Source organism: Saimiri boliviensis, chromosome 17 (assembly GCF_048565385.1).
Source record: "Saimiri boliviensis isolate mSaiBol1 chromosome 17, mSaiBol1.pri, whole genome shotgun sequence".
In the NCBI taxonomy this organism is placed as follows: domain Eukaryota; kingdom Metazoa; phylum Chordata; class Mammalia; order Primates; family Cebidae; genus Saimiri; species Saimiri boliviensis.
The window spans coordinates 28736977-28759425 of record NC_133465.1 but is presented as its reverse complement, the minus strand read 5'-3'; the positions used below and the strand labels follow the sequence as shown (position 1 = coordinate 28759425).

The 22449-nt window shown below is 37.3% G+C and overlaps 1 protein-coding gene across 2 annotated transcripts in view; it reads left to right on the top strand.

The window, feature by feature from the left end:
* Positions 1–22449, top strand: part of CPD (carboxypeptidase D) — a 72061-nt gene that overhangs the window by 35045 nt on the left and 14567 nt on the right. For both annotated transcript variants that reach the window (XM_039476223.2, XM_039476222.2), the window contains exons 8-14: positions 3481–3590; positions 11110–11212; positions 11835–11977; positions 13327–13496; positions 15212–15535; positions 18391–18586; positions 20573–20708. In XM_039476223.2, coding sequence (XP_039332157.1) covers positions 3481–3590; positions 11110–11212; positions 11835–11977; positions 13327–13496; positions 15212–15535; positions 18391–18586; positions 20573–20708 — 1182 coding nt within the window. The remainder of the gene's footprint in view (positions 1–3480; positions 3591–11109; positions 11213–11834; positions 11978–13326; positions 13497–15211; positions 15536–18390; positions 18587–20572; positions 20709–22449) is intronic.

Sequence of the window (22449 nt, the reverse complement as noted above, 5' to 3'; positions counted from 1 at the left end):
TTATCAAGTTAATAATTATATTTTTATGAAATGTTCAGAATAGGCATAACCATAGAGACAGAAAGTAGATTAGTGATTGGATTGGGCTGGAGTGAATAGTGGTAAGAGGTGATGAGGGAGTGATGGGTTTTAGGGTTTCTTTTTGGAGTTATGAAAATGTTCTATAACTAGATAGTGGTAGTGTTTGTACACCCCTGTGAATATAAACAACTTTAAATGGATGAATTGTATGCTATTTGAATTATATCAGTAAAACTACTAAAAAAAAAATGACAAATATTAGCACCAGGGACAGTGGGGAAGAAATTTAGTGTCAACATTTATTGGAACATCCAGAAGTATCATAGTTGAGACTTCATGGCATTAGAGTAGCCTGCCATTTTAGAATGATAATACATACTGATGGATATTTAGATTTAGGAAGTTAATTGAGATTCTCCAAAAAATGCTTTGAAAGATTGCCAATAGTAGAAAAAAGTACTTCTACAGGTGGTAATCATATATTGTTCTCAAAGAGCCAAATAAGAATTATGAAGTTATACCCTGGTTGGCAAAATAAATTTTTTGCTTTCTTTTTTTATATTTTATGTGTTTAATGCTATGTTTGGTAGAAGACGCTTTTTATTTAGAGCTTTAATATTCTCAGAATAAATCACACATCATGTTGGCTAAATCTGAAAAGTTAATAATAGTTACATTCCTTTGAAAATAAGTCACAGATGTACAGATGTGGTATCAAGACCTTGGCATGCTGAGAGGTGGGAATCTTCAGTCATGCAAACATCTTTGTTTCCATGACATATTTTGTTTTCTCATCTTAAAATCTTTATTTAAATGGAGTTTAAAATCTTGGCAAAGCAATTTAAAGGAGAATTTCTTTCGTGTTGTACAGGAGTAAAAAACCTCATAGATTCTGCAACTAGAGCTTGAGAATTAAGCTAACAAAAGGCAGATTAAAAGGAGAAAGCATACAAATTTTATTTGATATTAATATTTGTATGTGGCACAGGCAACAGGCAGTGGGGGAGTTCATAGGAAAGACATGAAACTCTCAAAAAGGCAGTAAGTGTTGAGGACTTAGTGCTCTTATAACAAAGGGTGATACCTTGTGGAAAAGTAACTACACAAAGGAAGGGGTTTAAACTTTTAGAGGTGGTAAATTGTGGGAAATTGACTAGGAAATATGTGGGGGAAACGACTGAAAGGTGAGGGCTGTTTTACTATTGTTTGTTTGTATCAGCTCATCTTGGCATTGACTATGCCATCTCTGATGGTACCAAGAAGGTAACTTTCTCACAGGAAATTTATGCCCTAATTTTAGGCAGAAATGGGGAGGGTAGATAGCCTTTCCTGCATGTGCTGCTTCTCAGTTGCCATCAGCTCTAAATAATTAATATGCTAAAGAGTCATATTCTAGGGCAGCATATTCTGATTCCCTTCACTGCCAACTTTATAATTTAGAAGGATCTTAAAAGATTTTAGGGGAAAACAATGTTCTTTTTCATAAATTTTCAAAAATTTTGATACTAATTTTTTTATTGAGGTGAAGTTTATATAATTCCAGTGGCATTTAGTGCATTCAGTGTTTTGCAACTGCCCCCTCTATCTTGTTCCAAAACATTTTTATCTCCCTAAAGGATACCCTACACCCATTTAACAGTGACTCCCCATCTCCTTCCCTCAACTCCTGGTAACCACCCATCTTTGTTCTGTCTTTAGGGATTTACCTGTCCTGGATATTTCGTAGATATGGAATCATATAACATGTGACCTTTCATGTCTGGCTTCTTTCATTTAGCATAGTGTTTTCTAGGTTCATTCATGTTGTAGCATATCTCAGTACTTGATTACTTTTTTTTTTTTTTTTTTTTGAGACAGAGTCTCACTCTGTCACCCAGGCTGGAGTGCAATGGCACAATATCGGCTCACTGCAACCTCCACCTCCCAGGTTCAAGTGATTCTCCTGCCTCAGCCTCCTGAGTAGCTGGGATTACAGGCGCGTGCCACTGCGCCCAGCTAATTTTTGTATTTTTAGTAGAGACGGGGTTTCAACATTTTGGCCAGGCTGATCTCGAACTCCTGACCTTGTGATCCACCCGTCTCGGCCTCCCAAAGTGCTGGGATTACAGGCGTGAGCCACCGCGCCCGGCCATACTTCATTACTTTCTATGGCTGAATAATAGTATATTGTATATACATGTGCATATATCAGTATCACATTTTCTTTATCCATTTACTTACTAATATACATTTGGGTTGTTTCTACTTTTTGACTACAATGAAAAATGCTTCTGTGTCCATTGGCATTCAAATATCTATTTGAATCTCTGTTTTCCTTTCCCCCATTCCCCCAGTCCTTGTTTTGAAACCTAGTCTTACTCTGTCACCCAGGCTGGAGTGTAAGTGGTGTGATCATGGCTCACTGCAGCCTCAAACTCCTGAGCTCAGGCAGTCCTCCCACGTCAGCCTCCCAAGTAGCTGGAACTGCAGGCATACACCATCACACCTGGCTTATTTTTAATTTTTTATAGAGACAGGGTCTCCCAGTGTTGCCAAGGCTGATCTTGAACTCCTGGGCTCAAGCAATCCACCCACCTTGGCCTCCCACAAAGTGCTGAGATTATAGGCATAAGCCACCGTACCCAGCCCCTGTATTCAGTTCTTTTGTTTATACACCTAGAAGTGGAATTGTCATATGATAATTCCATGTTAAGCTTTTTGAGGAATTGCCAAACTGTTTTCCACAGCAGCTGGATCATTTTACATTCCTGCCAGCAATGTTTGAGATTCCAGTTTCTTCATATACTCGCCAACAGTTAATATTTTCTATTTTTATTATTATAGCCATCCTAGTGGTTGAGAAGTGGTACCTCATTTTGGTTTTGGTGTGTATGTCCCTGATAACTAATGATGCTGAGCATCTTTTCATGAGCTTCTTGGCCATTTATATATCTTTGGAGGAATACCTGTTCAAGTCCTTTGCCCAATTTTTAATTAGGTTTTTGTCTCTGTTATTTAAGAGTTTTAAAATATATTCTAGATACTGGACCCTTATCAGATAACTGGCTTGCAAAATATTTTCCCCTATTCTGTAGGTTATCTTTTCTCTTTCTTAATTATGTCCTACATGCATAGAAGTTTTTGACTTTGATGCAGTCCAATTTATCTGTTTTCTTCTTTTGTTGCTAGTTCTTTTTATATTGATGCTAATTATTTTTTTGAGGTAGACTGTTTGATAGAAGTACTATAAATCTTTTATGCCTTTTTTGGCTTTAGAAAATTAGCCATTTGAAAGATTTTCTCTATTCACTTTTATTTTCTATTGGAGAAATTAGTATATTTTTCATTTCTATTGAGAAAATTCTGCTCGGCAAATTTTATTGTTTTCCCTTCTCTGGCAGTATTCTGAAAAGCTTACTTTATGTTAATGATGCATCTTGAAACAGACAACTTGATGCATTTTCTTCTTTTCCCTTATAGGTTCTTTGGTGGTTAACTACCCTTTTGATGATGATGAACAAGGAGTTGCCACATATAGTAAATCACCAGATGATGCTGTGTTTCAACAAATAGCACTTTCTTATTCCAAGGTAGGCTTGTGTTTGAATATAAGATGCCATAAAATTAATTCTTTCATCAAAAAATATGCTTTAAAGTTCTGCAACACTCAGGTCAAGTGCTTCCTTAGTTAAGAAAGCATGACTTTTTCAGCTGTTTCTGAAAAACAGCTTTTTCTCCTGTTTCCTACCTCAGTTTTGAATATACTACACACCTTTCTCCATTGGCCTTTTACGTATGGTTTTAGCACAGTACCTGAAACATAGCATGTCAGTTTATTTCATTTGACAAATAAGTTATGAGCCGAGTAAAGTAGACCAAGACAGGGGCTTAATGAATTATAGCTCTGGAGTCTTGTCCACCACCTGTTTTTGTAAATAAAATTCTCTTGACACACAGCTACAGCTATATTTTTACATATTGTGTATGTCTGCTTTCTCCTTCAACATTTGAAAGTCAGTATAATTTACTATATTAACAAACTAAAGAAGAAAAATCCTGTAATCATCTTAATAGATGCAAAGGGCAGAGTTGAGTAGTTGCAACAAAGACTTTTGGATCTAAAAAGTCTAAAATATTTGCTGTCTGGTTCTTTACAGGAAAAAAATGCCAGACTTTAGTCTAAGATCCTATAGTGACACATAACAAGGAAAAGCAGGGAGAAAATTTCTGTATTTTCCAAACTTCCTAGAATGGATTACCCTTACAATCAGGAATGTTAAAATGTGTGTGTGTGAAAATTTAATTTAAAAATCGTTCTTAGGGCTGGGCATGGTGGCTCATGCCTGGAATCCCAGCACTTTGATAGGGCAAGGCAGGAGGATTGCTTGAGCCCAGGAGTTTGAGACCAGCTTGGGCAACATAGCAAGAGCTTGCCTCTACTAAAAGTAAAAAAAATTAGCCAGTCATGGTGACATACATTTGTTATCCCAGCTGCTTAGGAGGCTGAGGTGGGAGGATCGCTTGATCCCAGGAGATTGAGGTTGAAGTGAGCTTGATCACAACACTGTTCTTTAGCCTGGGTGACAAAGCTGAGACCCTGTCTCAAAAAAATAAAAATCGTTCTTAGAAAACATGTTAAATGTTGAGGTGTGTAACCTAGGCTTGTTAGTTTCAGTTTTTGGTGTTACAACTGAATTAGTATTATTATTGGTTATATTGGTACTATTATTGGTTATAGTTAATGAGTATTATTACTGTAACTCTGTGCTCTCTAGTCGCAGCCCTAAATCATTCTACTTTTCCCACTCCCTCATTCTCTACAAATGAATCTTGTGAGATTGTTCAGTTTCTGCTAGAGGAGTACAGCTGTTCATTTCACTTTAAAGAGTTATTACCTTGGACTGTTTGGATATAAGTATTTTTTTGAAGTACATATGTGGAGTAATAAGAGGAGAATGGATAGTGTCCCAACCATCAAAATAAAAATTAAATGGTCAGATTTTGTATATATTCCCATCACATTCTATGCTCATTCTCATGATTTCTGCTTTTTGCCTTCATTATGGCTTCCAGTTCCTTATCTTCTCTTTGTTTTCTTAGACCATTAACCCTTTTGATTTGATTTACCTTTCTATGTAGCCTAGACCATGGACATACATTTTCAGTGATTCTCCTAAGGATCTTATATACCCTTTTGACCTATCTGCTTTGCCCTCCAATCCTGAGTAATTACCATTGTCTCTTTTCTCCATTCCAATATTGCAAGTACAGCCCAGAGTAGTCACACAGTCATGGCAATTTGCTATAGTCCATATGTATGCTCTCCAACTTCAGCTGAACCCTCACTCCTACATGACAGTATTTCCTGTTTAGCTACTTGACTCCCTGGCTCATTTCCCACTGTGGTGATTCAGAGCCTTTGTCCTCTATCTGAGCCTCCTATTCCAGCTCTATCCCTCTTATTCATAGTAGATCACTTTGCATTGAACTAAAGTAGAACTTTGAGTAATCTGATGTGAGTTCACTAAGATTCTGTCTTCTCAATTGTTATTCATCTGTGTCTTAACAATATTCTCCATCTCTTGATCCCACTGCCTTCTGCCTCCTGGATTATTGTGTCTTCATATCTTATTTTGTAAATGGAAAGGTGATCATTAAACTCCTCAGTCTTCACGCACAGCCTCCTTTTTCTTGGTCAGTAAGTAGCTCCTCTAAAAATAATGTCTTCTGCTATCTTTAATAAGCCCCCATGAAACTACCATTCCAAGTTTCTTTATATTTACTCTTCAAAACTTCTGAAAAGTAAATAGTCTTGGGAGACTTCTGAGCAGCCAAAGACAATGATGGCTATGTGATAACCAACCTCCCAGAATTTTTCTTTAAACAATATAAAACAACTGTATAACTACCAAATTTTACACAAAACCACACTGTTGGCATCACAGAAGATCCTGAAACTGCAAAACAACTGTAAATTTAAAAAAAAAAATCAGGAAATTTCAGGATGCTCTATCATGCACCTACCCTACCTTCACCCCACCACAAGGCTTCATGGTGAAGTAAAACAGACCGAGAAAACTTACAAAGAAGACAGAAGTGGGTACCAGTGAAGGGCAGCTGTGAAGGTGATATGGAATGACCACCATACATAACATATGCACTAAATTCGAAAATACTAAAGGAGTAACTGGACAGATGAGAGCTCTGGAATACAGGGAAGAGATTTCAAAATGCACACAACTTAAAGGATCCGGTGAGATTTAATGGGATAAGCACAATTTAAAAGGAGAGGATGGTTACAGGGAGATCTTCCAAACTCATAACTTCTGGAGGAAAAAAAAGGCAAAAAAAGAAATGAAGACATGCTCCTTGCTAACTAGATGGTGAATGAGAAAAAGAAAAAGTGGAGGAAAATGTAAGGTTTTTACAAGACAGAAAATAACTTTAAAATCAGAAGACTCCCAGCTCCACCCTTAGCACCAAGACAAATAAATAAAACAACCACACTGAGGTACCTGGATTTTGCTAGACTGACAGAAAAGCGTACCATTAAGCTAGGAATAATATTAAATGCCCAATATCATAAAAATGAACAAGAGGAAAATAAAGTCCATGGAAAACTATTGCAGAAAATTAGGAAATGAAATTTCAATACAGAAACTAAGAAAACCCTACCATTAGCAAAAAATAAGAAGCAGAAGAAAACTGTTCAGTTGGCCCTCTAAACAGATTAAGTATACCCAAGCATACATTGAGAATATGAGAAACTACCTCATCTCAGATAGTCAAAAAATAAAAACAGAAGCCAGGAAATGAAAACCAGGGAGAAATAAAGTTTATAGGACTCAGGAAAAAAAAATGGAAGAAAAAGACAAAATTATCTCTGAAATGAAGAATAAATGACAAAAGTTAGGGAACTCATACATCCAATTCCAAACTTACTATAAAGCTACAGTAATTAAGACAGTGTGGTACTGGCATAAGGACAGACACATAGATGAATGAAACAGAACTGAGAGCCCAGAAATAGATTCTTAGTTGATGGTCAGTTGATTTTTTTTTTTTTTAGACAAGGATGCCAAGGCAATTCAATAGGCAAAGATTCGATTTTTAAAATAAATGGTGCTGTGACAATTGGATATTTATATGCAAAAGAATAAACTAGATACTTTCCTCATACCACACCCCAAAATTAGCTCAAAATAGGTCATAAACCTAAATAGAAAAACTAAAACTATAAAACTCAAAAAAAAAAGTGACCTTGGTTCTCCTCTAAATATGACATCAAAAGCATAAGTGACAAAAAAAGATTGTTATATTTGATATCATCAAGATTAAAAACTTATTTACTGCAAAGGAAACTATTCATTTTTTAGTTCTGCTGTAACAAAATTCCACAGACTGAGTGGTCTAAGACAACAGAAATTTATTGTCTCACAGTTCTGGAGGCCAGAAGTCCAAAATCATGGTGTTGCCAGGGCCATGCTCCCTCTGAAACTGTGGAAGAATCCTTCCTTGTTTCTCCCTAGTTTCTGGTGCTTTGCTGGCACCTCTTGGTTTCCTTCCTTTCTAGCTGCATCACTCCAACCCTTCATCATCACATGGCATTCTCCTTTTGTCTTTGTATCCCAGTTTCCCCTTTGTATAAGGACACCGTCATATTGGAATAGGGCTTGTGCTAATCACCTCATTTTAACTTGATTACCTCTTTAAGGAACTTATTTTCAAATAAGATCACATTCTGAGGTACTGAGGGTTAGGACTTCAGTATATTTTTGGAGGACGCAACTCAATCCATAACAGATAACATTAAGGAAGTAAAAAGACAACTCACAGAAGCTGGGTGTGGTGGTACCTACCTATAGTCCCAGCTACTTGGGAGGCTGAGGCTGAAGAATTGCTTAAGCCCGGGAGGTAGAGGCTAACATGAACTATGATCATGCCACTGCACTCCAGCTTGGGCAATAGAAAGAGACCTCAGCCCCCAAAAAAATAAATAAATAAAAACATGACCCACAGAATAAGAGAAATTTTTGTAAATCATATATCTGATAAACATCTTAGATCTAGAATATATAAATAAATCTCACAGCTAAATAGTAAAAGACAAACATCCAAGTGAAAAATGGGCAAAGGATCTGACATTTCTCTAAAAAAGATGAAATAGTCAACAAGCACATGAAAAGATGCTCAATATTAGCAGCAGAGAAATGCAAATCAATACCACAGTAAGATACCTCTTCTTACCCAATAGGATGGCTGTAATTTAAAAAATGGAAAATATGCATAGGCAAAGATGTGGAGAAGTTGGAACCTTTGTACGTACATTGCTGGTGGGATGTAAAATGGTATAACTGCCTTGGAAAACAGTCCTCAAAACATTAAATATAGAATTATAGTATGAACCAGCATTCCACTGCTAGGTGTATACCGTAGTACAAGAGAAATGGAAACCTGTTCACAAAAAAACTTGTACATGAATATTTGTGATAGCATTATTCACAAATGGAAACAACCCAAATGTCTATCAACTGATGAATGGGTAAACAATCTGATAAGTAGACATAAAAAATCATAGAGTGGAATATTATTCAGCCATAAAAAGTAACAAAGTACTGATACATTGTACAACTTGAATGAACCTTGAAAACATGCTAAGTGAAATAAGTCACAAGAGACTACATATTGTATGATTCCATTTATATGTAATGTTCAGAATAGGCGAACCCATAGAGACACAGAGAAAGTAGATTGGTGATTGCCTAGGGTTTGCAGTGGGGGTGGGGAGTGGAGATTGGGGATAAATGCAGAATGCCAATAGGTGTAGAGTTTCTCTTTGGGGTGATGAAATGTCCTAAAATTTATTGTGGTGGGTGGTTATACAACTCTGTGAATACTAAAAACCATTGATTTGTACACTTTAAGTGGAATTTGAGTGTCATCCTAGTCAGTTGTGTGGAATGTAAATTATATCTCAATAAAGTGGATTTTGAAAACCTAAAGAAGACTGAGGGGTGGAGCATCTGTTCTCTATTCACATATAAGTTAAAAAAAAGTCAGTATATAAAAGTTATGTGGCCAGGCATGGTGGCTCACACCTGTAATCCCAGCACTTTGGGAGGCTGAGGCGGGTGGATCACTTGAGGTCAGGAGTTCGAAACCAGCCTGTCCAACATGGCGAAACCCCATCTCTACTAAAAATACAAAATTAGCTGAGCATGGTGGTGCATACCTGTAATCCCAGCTACTCGGGAGGCTAAGGCAGGAGAATCGCTTGAACCTGGGAGGCAGAGGTTGTAGTGAGCCAAGATCGTGCCACTGCACTCCAGCCTGGGCAATGAGAGCAAAACTCCATCTCAAAAAAAAAAAAAAAAAAAAAAAGTTATATAACTAGACCCAGTGTGATGGCTCACACCTGTAATCCCAACACTTTGGGAGGCTGAGGTGGGCAGATTGCTTGAGCCACAGAGGTTCAAGACCAGCCTGGACAACATGGTGAACCCCATCTCTACAAAAAATACAAAAATTAGCCAGGTGTGGAGGTGCATGCCTGTAGTCCCAGCTACTCAGGAGGCTGAGGTGGAAGGATCATCTGAGCATGGGGAGATTCAGGCTGCAATGAGCTGTGCTTCTACCACTGCACTCTTGGCTGGTTGACAAAATAAGACTCAGATTCAAAACCAAAACAAAACAAAAGCAAAAGAGCATGCATATAATTATTACCATAATCTAAAATTATAGTTTTTTATTTGATAAGAGTGATGGGATGATAAGCCTATAATTGGCATATTAAGTTTCTAAAGGGGGATTGTTTATTTAATTTTATTTTTATTAAGGCAGAGTCTTGCTTTGTCACCCAGGCTGCAGTTCAGTGGTGCAGTCATGGCTTACTGCAGCCTTGACCTCCTTGACAGGGTCAAGCTATTTTCCCATCTCAGCCTTCCCAGGAGCTGGGACTACAGGCATGTGCCACCATGCTTGACTTTTTTTTTTTTTTTTTGTAGAGACAAGGTCTCATTGTGTTGTCCAGACTGGTCTTGAACTTCTGAGCTCAAGCAGTTCTCCCACCTTGGCCTCCCAAAGTGTTGGAATTATAGGCATGAGCTTATCTGTCCTTGTTCGTGTATTTTAACGTTAAATGGTTAATTCTTTGTGGTAGAAAAATGGGAAATTATTATTTTTCTCTTCATACTTTCAGTACTTTTTTTCTGTTTCAAAAAGAGATAAATGAAGTTTTGACCATCTTTCAAAGCTCAGTTTCTTCTAGGAAACTCCCGCTGCTACTCTAATCAGATGTAATCTTTGTTTCCTCTTTCAATGGCATTTATTTGTGCCTCCATAGCAGTTTTCTTGCCCTTCCTTGAGTGATCAGTCACTTCCTTGAGTGACCTGTATGCTAGATGCTGAGGACACAGAGACAAAAAACTGTTTCAAGGAATAATGTATTGTCTTTAGGGAAGAAAAAGATGTAACTAGTTGTAATAGGATAAGATAATTGTACAGAGGGCAGTCAGCCCAGAAGAGCCATCTTATTCCCACTAGAAGTCAGGAAAAGCTGCTTACTCTCATTGTATGTGTACTATCTTCTTTGGACTTTAAGCTCCTTGAAAATGTGAAACAAAAGTATGAATATGAGCAGAAGCTTTTTTTTAGAGAGGGGTTTGGCTGGGTTTCATATTAATTGTAATTGCAAGCAATAAATGAAGTCGTCAATATTTTCTTTCTTTTTTTTTTTTTTTAAGACGGGGTCTCACTATGTTGGTCAGGCTGGTCTTGAACTCCGGACCTCAGCTGATCCGCCCGCCTCGGCCTCCAAAGTGCTTAGATTACAGGCATGAGCCACCACGCCTGGACAAAGTTGTCAATATTTTCTTACAGAGCACATTTAAGTTAGATTTTTAAAAACAGATAAGTTCACATAGTGAAAAATCAAAATGGCATAAAAAGCTATACACTGAAAAGTCTCACTGCTCATATCCCCACCTCACTCCCACCTCCACCCCTCACACACCCTGTTGGAAGCCACTTTTATTATTTTCCTGTATCTTCCCAGAATTTTTTGATGGAGATGCAAACAAATATAAGTAAAGATTCTTTTTGTTTTTCCAGGAAAATTCCCAGATGTTTCAAGGTAGACCTTGCAAGAATATGTACCCTAATGAATATTTTCCTCATGGAATAACAAATGGAGCTAATTGGTATAATGTCCCAGGTGAGGATTCTTTTGTATCAAGGCCTTAGAAACTTGGTGACCTTTCTGCTTTCCTAGATGGTGCGGCTTGGTACTGATCTTTTAATTTTGAGAAATAATCATCATTTTAAAAACATTGTTTATATAGTTTAAAATATTTAAGTAATCTTTTCAACTACTTTTATGTTTGATGTACATTGAGGTTTGAGTAAGAATAATGCGCTAAATCTTATTAAAGTTACGTTTTGCTTTTGGCTATTACTGTGCTAATAGGAAGAGTATAAGCTGTATTTGAACAATTAAGCATGAAGGTATAGCTATTTGTAATAGCTAGAAGTAAAATGTAACACTTTAATCACTAAAACTTCATTAAGGTGTTACGTTTTACTTCTGGCTATTACAAAGAATCTTACATGTGCTAATAGGTAGATTATAAGCTATATTTGAACAATTAAACATGAAAGTATAGGTGTTTTTCTTGTATCACAACCATCAAAGTGCCCTCACATGAACGCATTACTGTTTTTCAGTCAATGCTAATAGGAGATTAATTTGGCTTTTTACTAGGAATATTGCTTACCTTTTGGAATGTGAGCTGTTTAGAACTTCTTCAGAGTGATTAATTTTAATTTTTATCCCTTAGGAGGTATGCAGGACTGGAACTATTTACAAACAAATTGCTTTGAAGTGACTATTGAACTAGGTTGTGTGAAATACCCATTTGAGAAAGAGCTGCCAAATTTTTGGGAACAGAATCGAAGATCTCTAATCCAGTTTATGAAACAGGTGACTATTCAGGAGTGAAGTATGAAATTTCTCCTTAGGGTGAAAAGATTTTTGTGTGTACACATACATGGTTTTTGTGCAGTGATTTTTAGAATATACTCTTTACAATTTCAGTTTGTTTTCGTATATTTAACCAATTTGTATATTCCAAGGGATTTAGTATATTTATCTAGAAAACTCATGGATGGAAATGAGTATATTTGTATGCATGAGGAAAAGTTGAAGAAAATGATTAAACAAGGTAGTGATGTTTCGCTCTTAGAGGTTAGTGGTCACTTTTTACTCTGTGTTTATAAAAGACCAACATAAATTGGATACACACCTAATAATTTACCAGGTGATAGAACGATAGGCTGTGGAGTAAGTGCTTTTATTCTTTTTCTTATTGCCAGTGATTTACCGTGAAATGATTAATTTCCTTTTGTTTGGATATGTATGGTGGCTAATAGGGAAAGAGTACAAGAAATGTGCTTATGTTAAATAGGATAATCAGACTAATAGTTTGTGCCAGTACATTTCTGCTTTTTTCTTTTTCCTGTGTGGTGTGACATAAAGGCTGTGAGTTTGTTTACTATATTTATAGACATTTTATTCTGAAAAAATTTAAATACAAAAAAGTTATGACTAGCCAATAATTATTCCTATATTTAGATTTATTATTTTTAACATTTTGTTGTATTTGCTTTATTTTAATGTAAATTTTATTTATATACACACATATTTTTGACTGAACTATTTTAATATAAATTGCAAGTATGGTATTTTACCCCTCAATATTTCAGCATCTATCTCCTAAAAATAAGGATATTCTCCTACATGCTGTCTCTAAATGCTACTATCCTACCCAAGAAAATTAACAGTAATTCTCTAATATTACCTAATGCTTAGTTTATATTTAAATTTCCATACTTGTCCCCCAAATGCAATTTTTTTCTATATAGCTATATTTTATGACCTGGATCTAGTCATGTTTTATGCATTGCATTTCATTATTATATCTCTTTACTATTCTTTGATCTAGAAGAGTCCTTCCATTTAAAAAAAATTGCCATTTCCTTTTGAAGAGGCTAGGCCTGTTTTCTTGTAGAATGTCATATTCTGAAAAATCAGAACATGCTAACCTTTAAAAAGTATTACTTATATTCTTCATGATAAAGAGAAACAAAGCCTATGAAAAATTAGCCTTCAGAAATACATCAATGAATATTTACATTTAGCTTTACTCTGAACTCCTAAATTCCTGTTTGTTCCATTTATTTGTGTTAACAATCTGTTATTTTGAATATGACCTCACAAGATAATTAGATGATGTTTACTATTGAAATATGGTGTCCTTGTACTTAATCCAGGTTCATCAGGGTGTCAAAGGATTTGTTCTAGATGCCACAGATGGCAGGGGTATATTAAATGCCACCATTAGTGTTGCTGAAATTAATCACCCAGTGACTACTTACAAAACTGGAGATTACTGGCGTCTCTTGGTTCCAGGAACGTATAAAATCACAGCATCTGCTCGAGGGTAAGTGACTGAATGCTTTGAAATTGAGTGCTTGGGGGACAGACAAACATGGCTCCACTCCAATCTAGAAGATTATTACCAGAATGTCCTAGAGAGCCTGTTAAGCAACTTTGAATGTATTTCTGGTAAGTTTAGGGCTTGTTACATCTTTGACTCTCCTTTAGTGACAGATAGAGTACATGAAAAAAAATAAAAAGATTCCTGGGAGAAATATTCTAGTTATTGCTTATTTACTCATTGCGACATGCTTCCAACCTGGACATTAAACAGGACACTTTAGAGTACACATCAAATGCTGGTCCTTGTGGCCTTAGGTTTTTTTTTTATTTAAAAGGAGAGTTAGGCCAAAGTAATTCTATAAAGTCAGTTCCAATTTGTAGTAGAATTTCTTGGAAATGTTTTCAAGATAGTTTTTCCTTTAAAAGAGTAACAAAAATATTAGTTGATGAAGCACAAAGAACATAGAAAATGCATAGAAAGAACGTTTCTCATTCCTTTTATTTGCTAAATAAAGGCAAGCCCAAAGCAATACAATCTATTTGACATACTAGAAACCTTGTTGTTGTTGTTGAAGCAGAGCCTCTCCCTGTTGCCCAGGTTGGAGTGCAGTAACACTCTCAGCTCACTGTAACCTCCACCTCCTGGGTTCAAGGAATGCTTGCATCTCAGCCTCCCAAGTAGTTGAGATTGCAGGCATGTGCCACCATGCCTGGCTAATTTTTGTGTTTTTAGTAGATACAAGGTTTCTCTTGTAGTTTTCTTTATCTTTTGATAAGTATAGATGTTACCACAGGATATTTTCCCTTCTTCCTACTAGCTAACTTATTTTTGAAGAGTTAGTTTGAATACGCATTGAAATAAGGGTAAATACATGAACACATTTAGTTGTTGCCTTTGTTTTTTAATGGTTTCCATATATCTAGTGGTCCATAAATGGATGGGTTAAAACCTCACACTAATGAGTAATGAGGTATTTTCTGTGACTCTTCCATTTTGAAAGAGTATTAACTAAAGCAGCAGGGGATCTGAGAAACAGGGTGAGAAGGATGTGTTTGGCAGAGAATGTCCTAACTTAGCACCTCTCCAACTTTTCCACCCATGTACCCAGATAGAGGACAAGTGAATTCAAGTTTCAAGAGACATGGGAGTATCCACTACAAATATTAACTTTCTTTTGAAGTCATATATTTAATCTTAAAAACCCAGGCTGGGCACGGTGGCTCATGCCTGTAATCCCGGCACTTTGGGAGGTGGAGGTGGGCGCATCACTTGAGGTCAGAAGTTTGAGACCAGCCTGGCCAACATGGTAAAACCCCGTCTCTACTAAAAATACAAAAATTAGCCAGGTGTGGTGGTGGGCACCTGTAATCCCAGCTACTCAAGAGGCTGAGGCAAGAGAATCACTTGAACCCAGGAGGCAGAGGTTTCAGTGAACTGAGATGGTGCCACTGCACTCCAGCCTGGGTGACAGAGCGAGACTCTGTCTTAAAATATATATATATGAAAAAAATCCATTTACATGTTGTAGTATACCCATGTCTGTTCTTTATTAATGTATTAAAAATAATAAATTACTCAGCGTTAAAGTTTTGTCTCTTTAGGAAGATGCATCACATTTATCTCAAGGATTCACACGTTCTTTGCACACCTGTTTTCCCAGGGTTTGGGTACTCTAGCTGCAGGAGTGTGGTTCTGATCTGTCTCCTTTATCATAGGTATAATCCAGTTACCAAGAATGTGACTGTCAAGAGTGAAGGTGCTATTCAGGTCAACTTCACACTTGTTCGATCCTCAACAGATTCAAACAATGAATCAAAGAAGGGAAAGGGGGCTAGCACCAGCACCGATGATGCCAGCGATCCAACTACTAAAGAGTTTGAAACTTTAATTAAAGACCTTTCAGCTGAAAATGGTTTGGAAAGCCTCATGTTACGCTCTTCCTCAAATCTGGCTCTTTATCGGTACCATTCCTACAAAGATTTATCAGAGTTTCTGAGAGGACTTGTAATGAACTATCCACATATTACAAATCTTACCAAGTAAGTGTCACTTTCTACTGTCTTTTTTCTTTTAGAGAGAGTAAAATCAGCATTAGCCATGTTGAATAATTGTCGTAATTTATGTAGGAATATTTGGGAACTGAATGGATAGAGAGTTGGAGTTTACTTATTTTGCAACAGGTGTTTGCTTAGAGATCTTTTTAATCGTGAACCTTGGAAACTTTCAGGAGTATTACTTGTTAGATTAGAAGTCGATACCTATGCCTCCAGGAAATGTAAAATTACCCTTCCTAATAATTATTTTGACTGATTGCAAAACCTTTTTCACCACTTAGCTACAGAGATATTAAAATGTTCTGACTGAATATTATTTAGTTTATTTTGCTTGGGAGAAGGGAGGAATTTAGAACTATAAGCTCACCTGTTAGAAATTATGTGTAACTTTTTTTTTTTAATTAGAAAGTGAAACCTAGTTGCTGTCCTAATTCTAGTCTCTATTCACAGTCTCTTACTTGAAGTTTTAGGAACATGTATGATCAAGGGTCGCAGGGAAAATATGTAGTCCTGGCATATGTAAAACTGATAGCTGAAATAGCCTTTACCTTCACTTTCTGACGGTTGTTCTGCCTTACTTGCACTGTTTCATTTTAGATCTTGTTACAGTTACTCCAAAATTATTGCTATGATGTGTTGATTCCTATGGTTTGCCTATTGTAGGTAAAGTCTTTACATTTTGCCTTGAGCTTATAGTTTTCTGCTGCAAACCTCATGAATATTATTTTTACTTTGTCTTTCTTCAGTGGTCCTTTTAATGTCATCAGAAAACTCAGTTTCTCAAATTCTGATTTATAATGTTCATAGCTACTTACTTTCTTTGGCAATACCAGTTACCTTTTTCCTTAACTGATTCTTGAATATTTTTGGCTATTCAGCTTTTAATATCATACAGTCTTAGTTCGGTAGAGTTCATATACTTTTTTATTTTCAAATAAAACGAGGCTGGACACAGTGGCCCACACCTGTAATTCCAGTACTTTCGGAGGCCCAGGTGGGAGGATCGCTTGAGGCCAGGAGTTCCAGTTTACAGTGAGCTGTGATCACGCCATTGTACTCCAGCCTAGGTGACAGAGTAAAATCCTGTCTCTAAAACAAACAAAAATTGGACATTATTTTGCTGTTTACTTAGTTGGTTTAATTTTTTTAACCTTCAAATTTAAGACACACTTTTTAGTTAAATATTTTCTCAATATGCTACGCACGCCAGTGGTGGGGCATAAGAGTTTTAGGTGGTACACCAACAGGTACTAAGTACCATTTAATAGCATCATGAGAAAGCAATAACTTTTCTATTAATTTGTCTCAATTTAATATGATCATATTCTTTCTGTCCAGTTATTGTAAATCTCCCTTTATGCTAAAGAAAGCAGACCTTAAGCTTAAAACTCTTGGGTAAGCAGAGTATTTGACCATTGTTTAATTTTCATTGAATCATTATTTTTTTCCCCACTCGTAAATTATTTTTACTGTAAAACTGGTGTTGCATTTACAGTAAAGTACAAAGTGACTTATTTACATAAATTAATTTAGATTTAAAAAGGGAGGGCGAGGGTAGTGTCTCATGCCTATAATCCCCGCACTTTGGGAGGCTGAGGTGGGAGGATCACTTGAGGGCAGAAGCACTTGAAGCCAGCCTCAGCAATATAGCAAGACCCTGTCTCTACAAAATTTTTTTAAAAAATTAGCCAGGCAGCTAAGCACGGTGGCTCACCTCTGTAATCCCAGCGCTTTGGGAGGCCGAGGCAGGTGGATCACGAGGTCAAGAGATCAAGACCATTCTGGCCAACACAGTGAAACCTCATCTCTACTAAAATTACAAAAAAATTAGCCAGGTGTGGTGGCATGCACCTGTGGTCCCAGCTACTCGGAAGGCTGAGGCAGAAGAATTGCTTGAACCCAGGAGGTGGAGGTTGCATGCAGTGAGCCGAGATTGTGTCACTGCACTGCAGCCTGGTGACAGGGCAAGACTCCGTCTCAAAAAAAAAAAACTAGCCAGGCATGGTAGTGCAAACTTGTAGTGCCACCTGCTTGGGAGACTCAGCCTTGGAATTTGAGGCTGCAGTGAGCTATGAGCAAGCCATTGCATTCCAGCTTGGGTGACATAGTGAGACCCTGTCTCTTAAAAATATAATAATAATATAAATAAATAAGGGAGGTTCTCTATGTTCATACATAATTAAATATTTCTGTAATAAAAATTTAATTTGTGAGTTGGTACAAAAGATATATATTAACTAAATAGTAGTATAGGCTATAGAAGATAAGGCAAATATAGGCCAGACTCGGTGGCTCAAGCCTGTAATCCCAGCACTTTGGGAGGCCGAGGCGGGTGGATCATGAGGTCGAGAGATCGAGACCATCTTGGTCAACATAGTGAAACCCTGTCTCTACTAAAAATACAAAAAACTAGCTGGGCGTGGTGGCGCGTGCCTGTAATCCCAGCTACTTAGGAGTCTGAGGCAGGAGAATTGCCTGAGCCCAGGAGGCAGAGGTTGCGGTGAGCCGAGATCGCGCCATTGCACTCCAGCCTGGGTAACGAGAGCGAAACTCCGTCTCAAAAAAAAAAAAAGAAGATAAGGCAAATATTATGGTGATTGTGTGAGAACGACTGCATTTGGGAGGATGCTAAACTAAATTATCTTTTCTAAATCTGATAATATCTTCTATTTGACGTTCTTTGGTCAAGGGAAACTAATTTTCTTAAGGTTTTCTGATACAGTGATTCACTCTTTAAAAACTTCTTGTGTTTTATTTTCGTTTCTATTTTTAAAGTCCGTAAGTCAACATTAACATAGTACTTGATTACTTGCTGATTTTTTGTTTCTTGTTTTTGAAAGTTTGGGACAGAGCGCTGAATATCGTCACATTTGGTCTCTTGAAATCTCCAATAAGCCAAATGTATCTGAGCCTGAAGAACCAAAGATTCGTTTTGTTGCTGGTATCCATGGAAATGCTCCAGTTGGAACTGAACTGCTTTTGGCTCTGGCAGAATTTCTCTGCCTGAACTACAAAAAGAACCCAGCTGTTACCCAAGTAAGAGAATAGACAGGGTTGACACGCTTTAAAAGGAAAAAAACTCAACATTAGTATTAGGCCACCATTTTTAAAGTTTTTAATTTCTTGCTAGATTTTGTCAAGTTACTTGTAGTATGTTATGAACTTTACTCTTCAAAAAGGAACCATCTTTGTAGTGTATACTCTTTGTTAATAGTGTCTTTCTATTATATTTCCTTGTATATCTTAAGAGGCACACAGGAAAGAATACTAAAAATTTACATTCAATTTCCTACTCCTTCATTTAATAGCCATGCTACCCTTCCAGTCTTTATTCACCATTCTTTACTTTTTGTTTTGTTTTGTTTTAGAGACGGAGTCTTGCTCTGTCATCCAGACTTGAGTGCAGTGGCACGATCACTGCAACCTCTGCCTCCTGGGATCAGCTCACTGCAGCCTCCGCCTCCTGGATTCAAGTGGTTCTCCCACCTCAGCCTCCTGAATAGCTGGGACTACAAGTGCCCACCACCACAGCCAGCTAATTTTTTAATATTTTTAGTAGAGACGGGGTTTTGCCATGTTGGCCATGCTGGTCTCAAACTCCTGACCTGTTGTAATCCACCTGCTTTGGCCTCTGAAAGTGCTGGGATTACATGTATGGGCCATGGTGCCCGGCCAGTTCTTGGGCCATGGTACCAGGCTAGTCCTTTACATTCTAACTTGAGGGACTTCCATTCTAAGTTACTTATAATTAGGACACTATATTGAAAAATCTAGTGAAAGACTAGTTTTTCAATATAGTTTTCCTTTTCATGAAATACATAAAAAATTATTGGACGTCTTGGTTGCTAAGAGATTTTAGAAAAAACAATATGGTATTGTCTACTTTAGCCATCCGTAACTACAGAAAGAACTTTGACTAGGGTGTGATGGCTCATGCTTGTAATCACAGCAATTCATGGGACTGAAGAGGTGTTTGAGACCAGCCTGAGCAACAGAGTGATATCCTGTCTCTACAAAAATTTTAAAAATTAGCTGGGCATTGTGGTGCAGACCTGTAATCCTAGCTACTTGGGAGGCTAAAGTGGAAGGATCACTTGAACCTAGTAGGTCAAGGCTGCAGTGAGCTGTGATTGCACCACCGCATTCCGGGCTGGGTAACAGACCTTATCTCAAAAACAAAACAAAACTTTGACCCAGACGCTTGGTCATGTATGATTAAGCAATGTAGGTTGCCTCAGAGAAGGGAAGGAAAGAGTGCAGCCTTCTAAAACACTCACTAATTGGCTCTGTCCATAGTGGACTTAGGAAAGAGAAAAAGAACTGGTATTTATTGAACACATACTATGTGCCAGTAGTATACCACGTACTTTATATACCTCATTATATCCTCCACCCTGTGATACTGATTATCTCCACTTTATAAATGTAGAAACTGAGGCAGTCACACAGCTAGAAACTGGTAAAACTAGAATTTAAACCCAGTTGTGTCTACTCCGAAGCCCAGAGCAGCTCTGCCTTGCCAAAACAATTTTGGAAAGAATTGATGTCATGATTCAGATCAGAAGGGACCTGTGTAATTAGGTGACATGAACTTAAATCACACTGATCAAAAATTATTTTTATCACCTTCCTTTGTGGGACAGATACTCTGTGTTGGAAACTTAGTCAACTCTGTCATTAGAGCACAAAAGCAATCATATATGAATGAATAGGCATGCTTATGTGTCAATAAAACTTTATATGTAATAGCAGGCAGCAACTGGATTTGGCCTGCAGTTAGTGGTTTCTGATCCATTTTCTAAGTCACTGGGAGGTCTCTGGGAGCATTAGCTGTACAGTAGTTTTTTGCTTATTTTTAATTTGAAGCAAAAGGAAATTTTATTTTTAATTCATTTATTTTCATTCTTCCTTTTAAATTAACTGTGTGTAGAATAAACAGTAGACTTTCCATTTGCAGCATGGGAGGGTACCTGTTGATTCTACATACAGCTAGTAACTCATTAATTTCTGGTTCTGCTTTAGTTGGTTGAAAGGACTAGGATTGTGATTGTCCCTTCACTAAATCCAGATGGGCGAGAGAGAGCACAAGAAAAAGACTGTACTTCAAAAATAGGACAAACAAATGCTCGTGGCAAAGATTTGGATACAGACTTCACAAGTAAGACTAATTTTTAGGCCATTAAAGTACTTTGGAGATAATTTTCTGTTTTCTAGAAGATTGGTTGATCCTATTTTGTCAGTGAGCAATGGAGTAATTGGTTGATCCTATGTCAGTGAGTAATGGAGTGCTTTCTTGTCTGGGTTGTGAATGTAAGGTATAAATGAATACAGACATGCAGAAAGCTTTTTAAATTTTTCTCCTTTATTATTTGCAAATATAATTAAAGTTTTTCATAGAAATTCAATCAGTAATATTGGGATGTTTCTTCATTAGTTGTGAAGAGATGTGTATTCTCTCTCCTCTCCCATTTATGTGTATACACACACACACATATTGATTTAGAGGGCCCTGTTTCTTATTTACTTAAATGAGATCACCAACTGTGTGGATTATTCTGTAACCTTTTTCATTGAATATGTATCATTAACACCTTTCAATTTCAGTACTTATAGATCTCTAACCTAACACTCCTTTTTTTTTTTTTTTTTTTTTTTTTTTTGAGACAGAGTCTTACTCTGTTGCCCAGGCTGGAGTGCAGTGGCACAATCTTGGCTCACCTCCACCTCTTGGGTTCAAGCAATTCTCCTGCCTCAGCCTCCTGAGTTGCTGGGATTACAGGCACCCACCACCATGCCTGGCTAATTTTTGTGTTTTTAATAGAGATGGAATTTCACCATGTTGGCCATCTCAGCTGATCCACCCACCTCAGCCTCCCAAAGTGCTGGGATTACAGGCATGAGCCACTGTGCCAGGCCCAACATTCTTTTTTAATGGCATCTATTAAAAAAGATAATGCCATTAATCTCTGACAGTACTCTAATTTATTCATCCATTTTCTACTGATAGATATTTACTTTATTTCTGATTTTTTGTTTTTGTAAACAATGCTGCAGAGAATACCCTGCTTTCTGAAACTATCATTTTCTTCCAATGATAGTGTATTTGTCTGTTTCCACACTGCTGATAAAGACATACCTGAGACTGGGAAGAAAACAAGTTTTAATTTGACTTACAGCTCTACATGGCTGGGGAGGTTTCACAATCATGGCAGAAGGCAAAAGGCATTTCTTACATCGCAGCAGCAAGGGAGAATGAGAAGGAAGTAAAAGCAGAAACCCCTGATAAACCAATCAGATCTCATAAGACTTATTCACTATCACGAGAGTAATATGGGAAAGACTGGCCCTCATGATTCAATTACCTCCTACTGGGTCCCTCCCACAAGTAGAAATTCTGGGAGATAAGTTTCAAGTTTAGATTTGGGTGGGGACACAGCCAAACCATATCATTCTGCCACTGGCCCCTCCCAAATCTCATGTCTTCACATTTCAAAACCAATTATGCCTTCCTAACAGTCCCCTAAAGTCTTGATTCATTTCAGCATTAACTCAAAAGTCCACAGTCCAGCATCTCATCTAATACAAGTCCCTTCTGTCTATGAGCCTGTAAAATCAAAAGCAAGTTAGTTACTTCCTAGGTAAAATGGAGGTACAGGCATTGGGTAAATACAGCCATTCCAAATGGGAGAAATTGGCCAAAACAAAGGGGCTACAGGCCCCATGCAAGTTTGAAATCCAGCAGGGTTGTCAAATCTTAAAGTTTCAAAATTTCTTCCTTTGACTCCGTGTCTTACATCTGGGTCATGCTGATACAAGAAGTAGGTTTCCATGGTCTTGGGCAGCTCTGCCCTGTGGCTTTACAGGGCACAGGCTTTCTCCCAGCTGCTTTCATGGGCTGG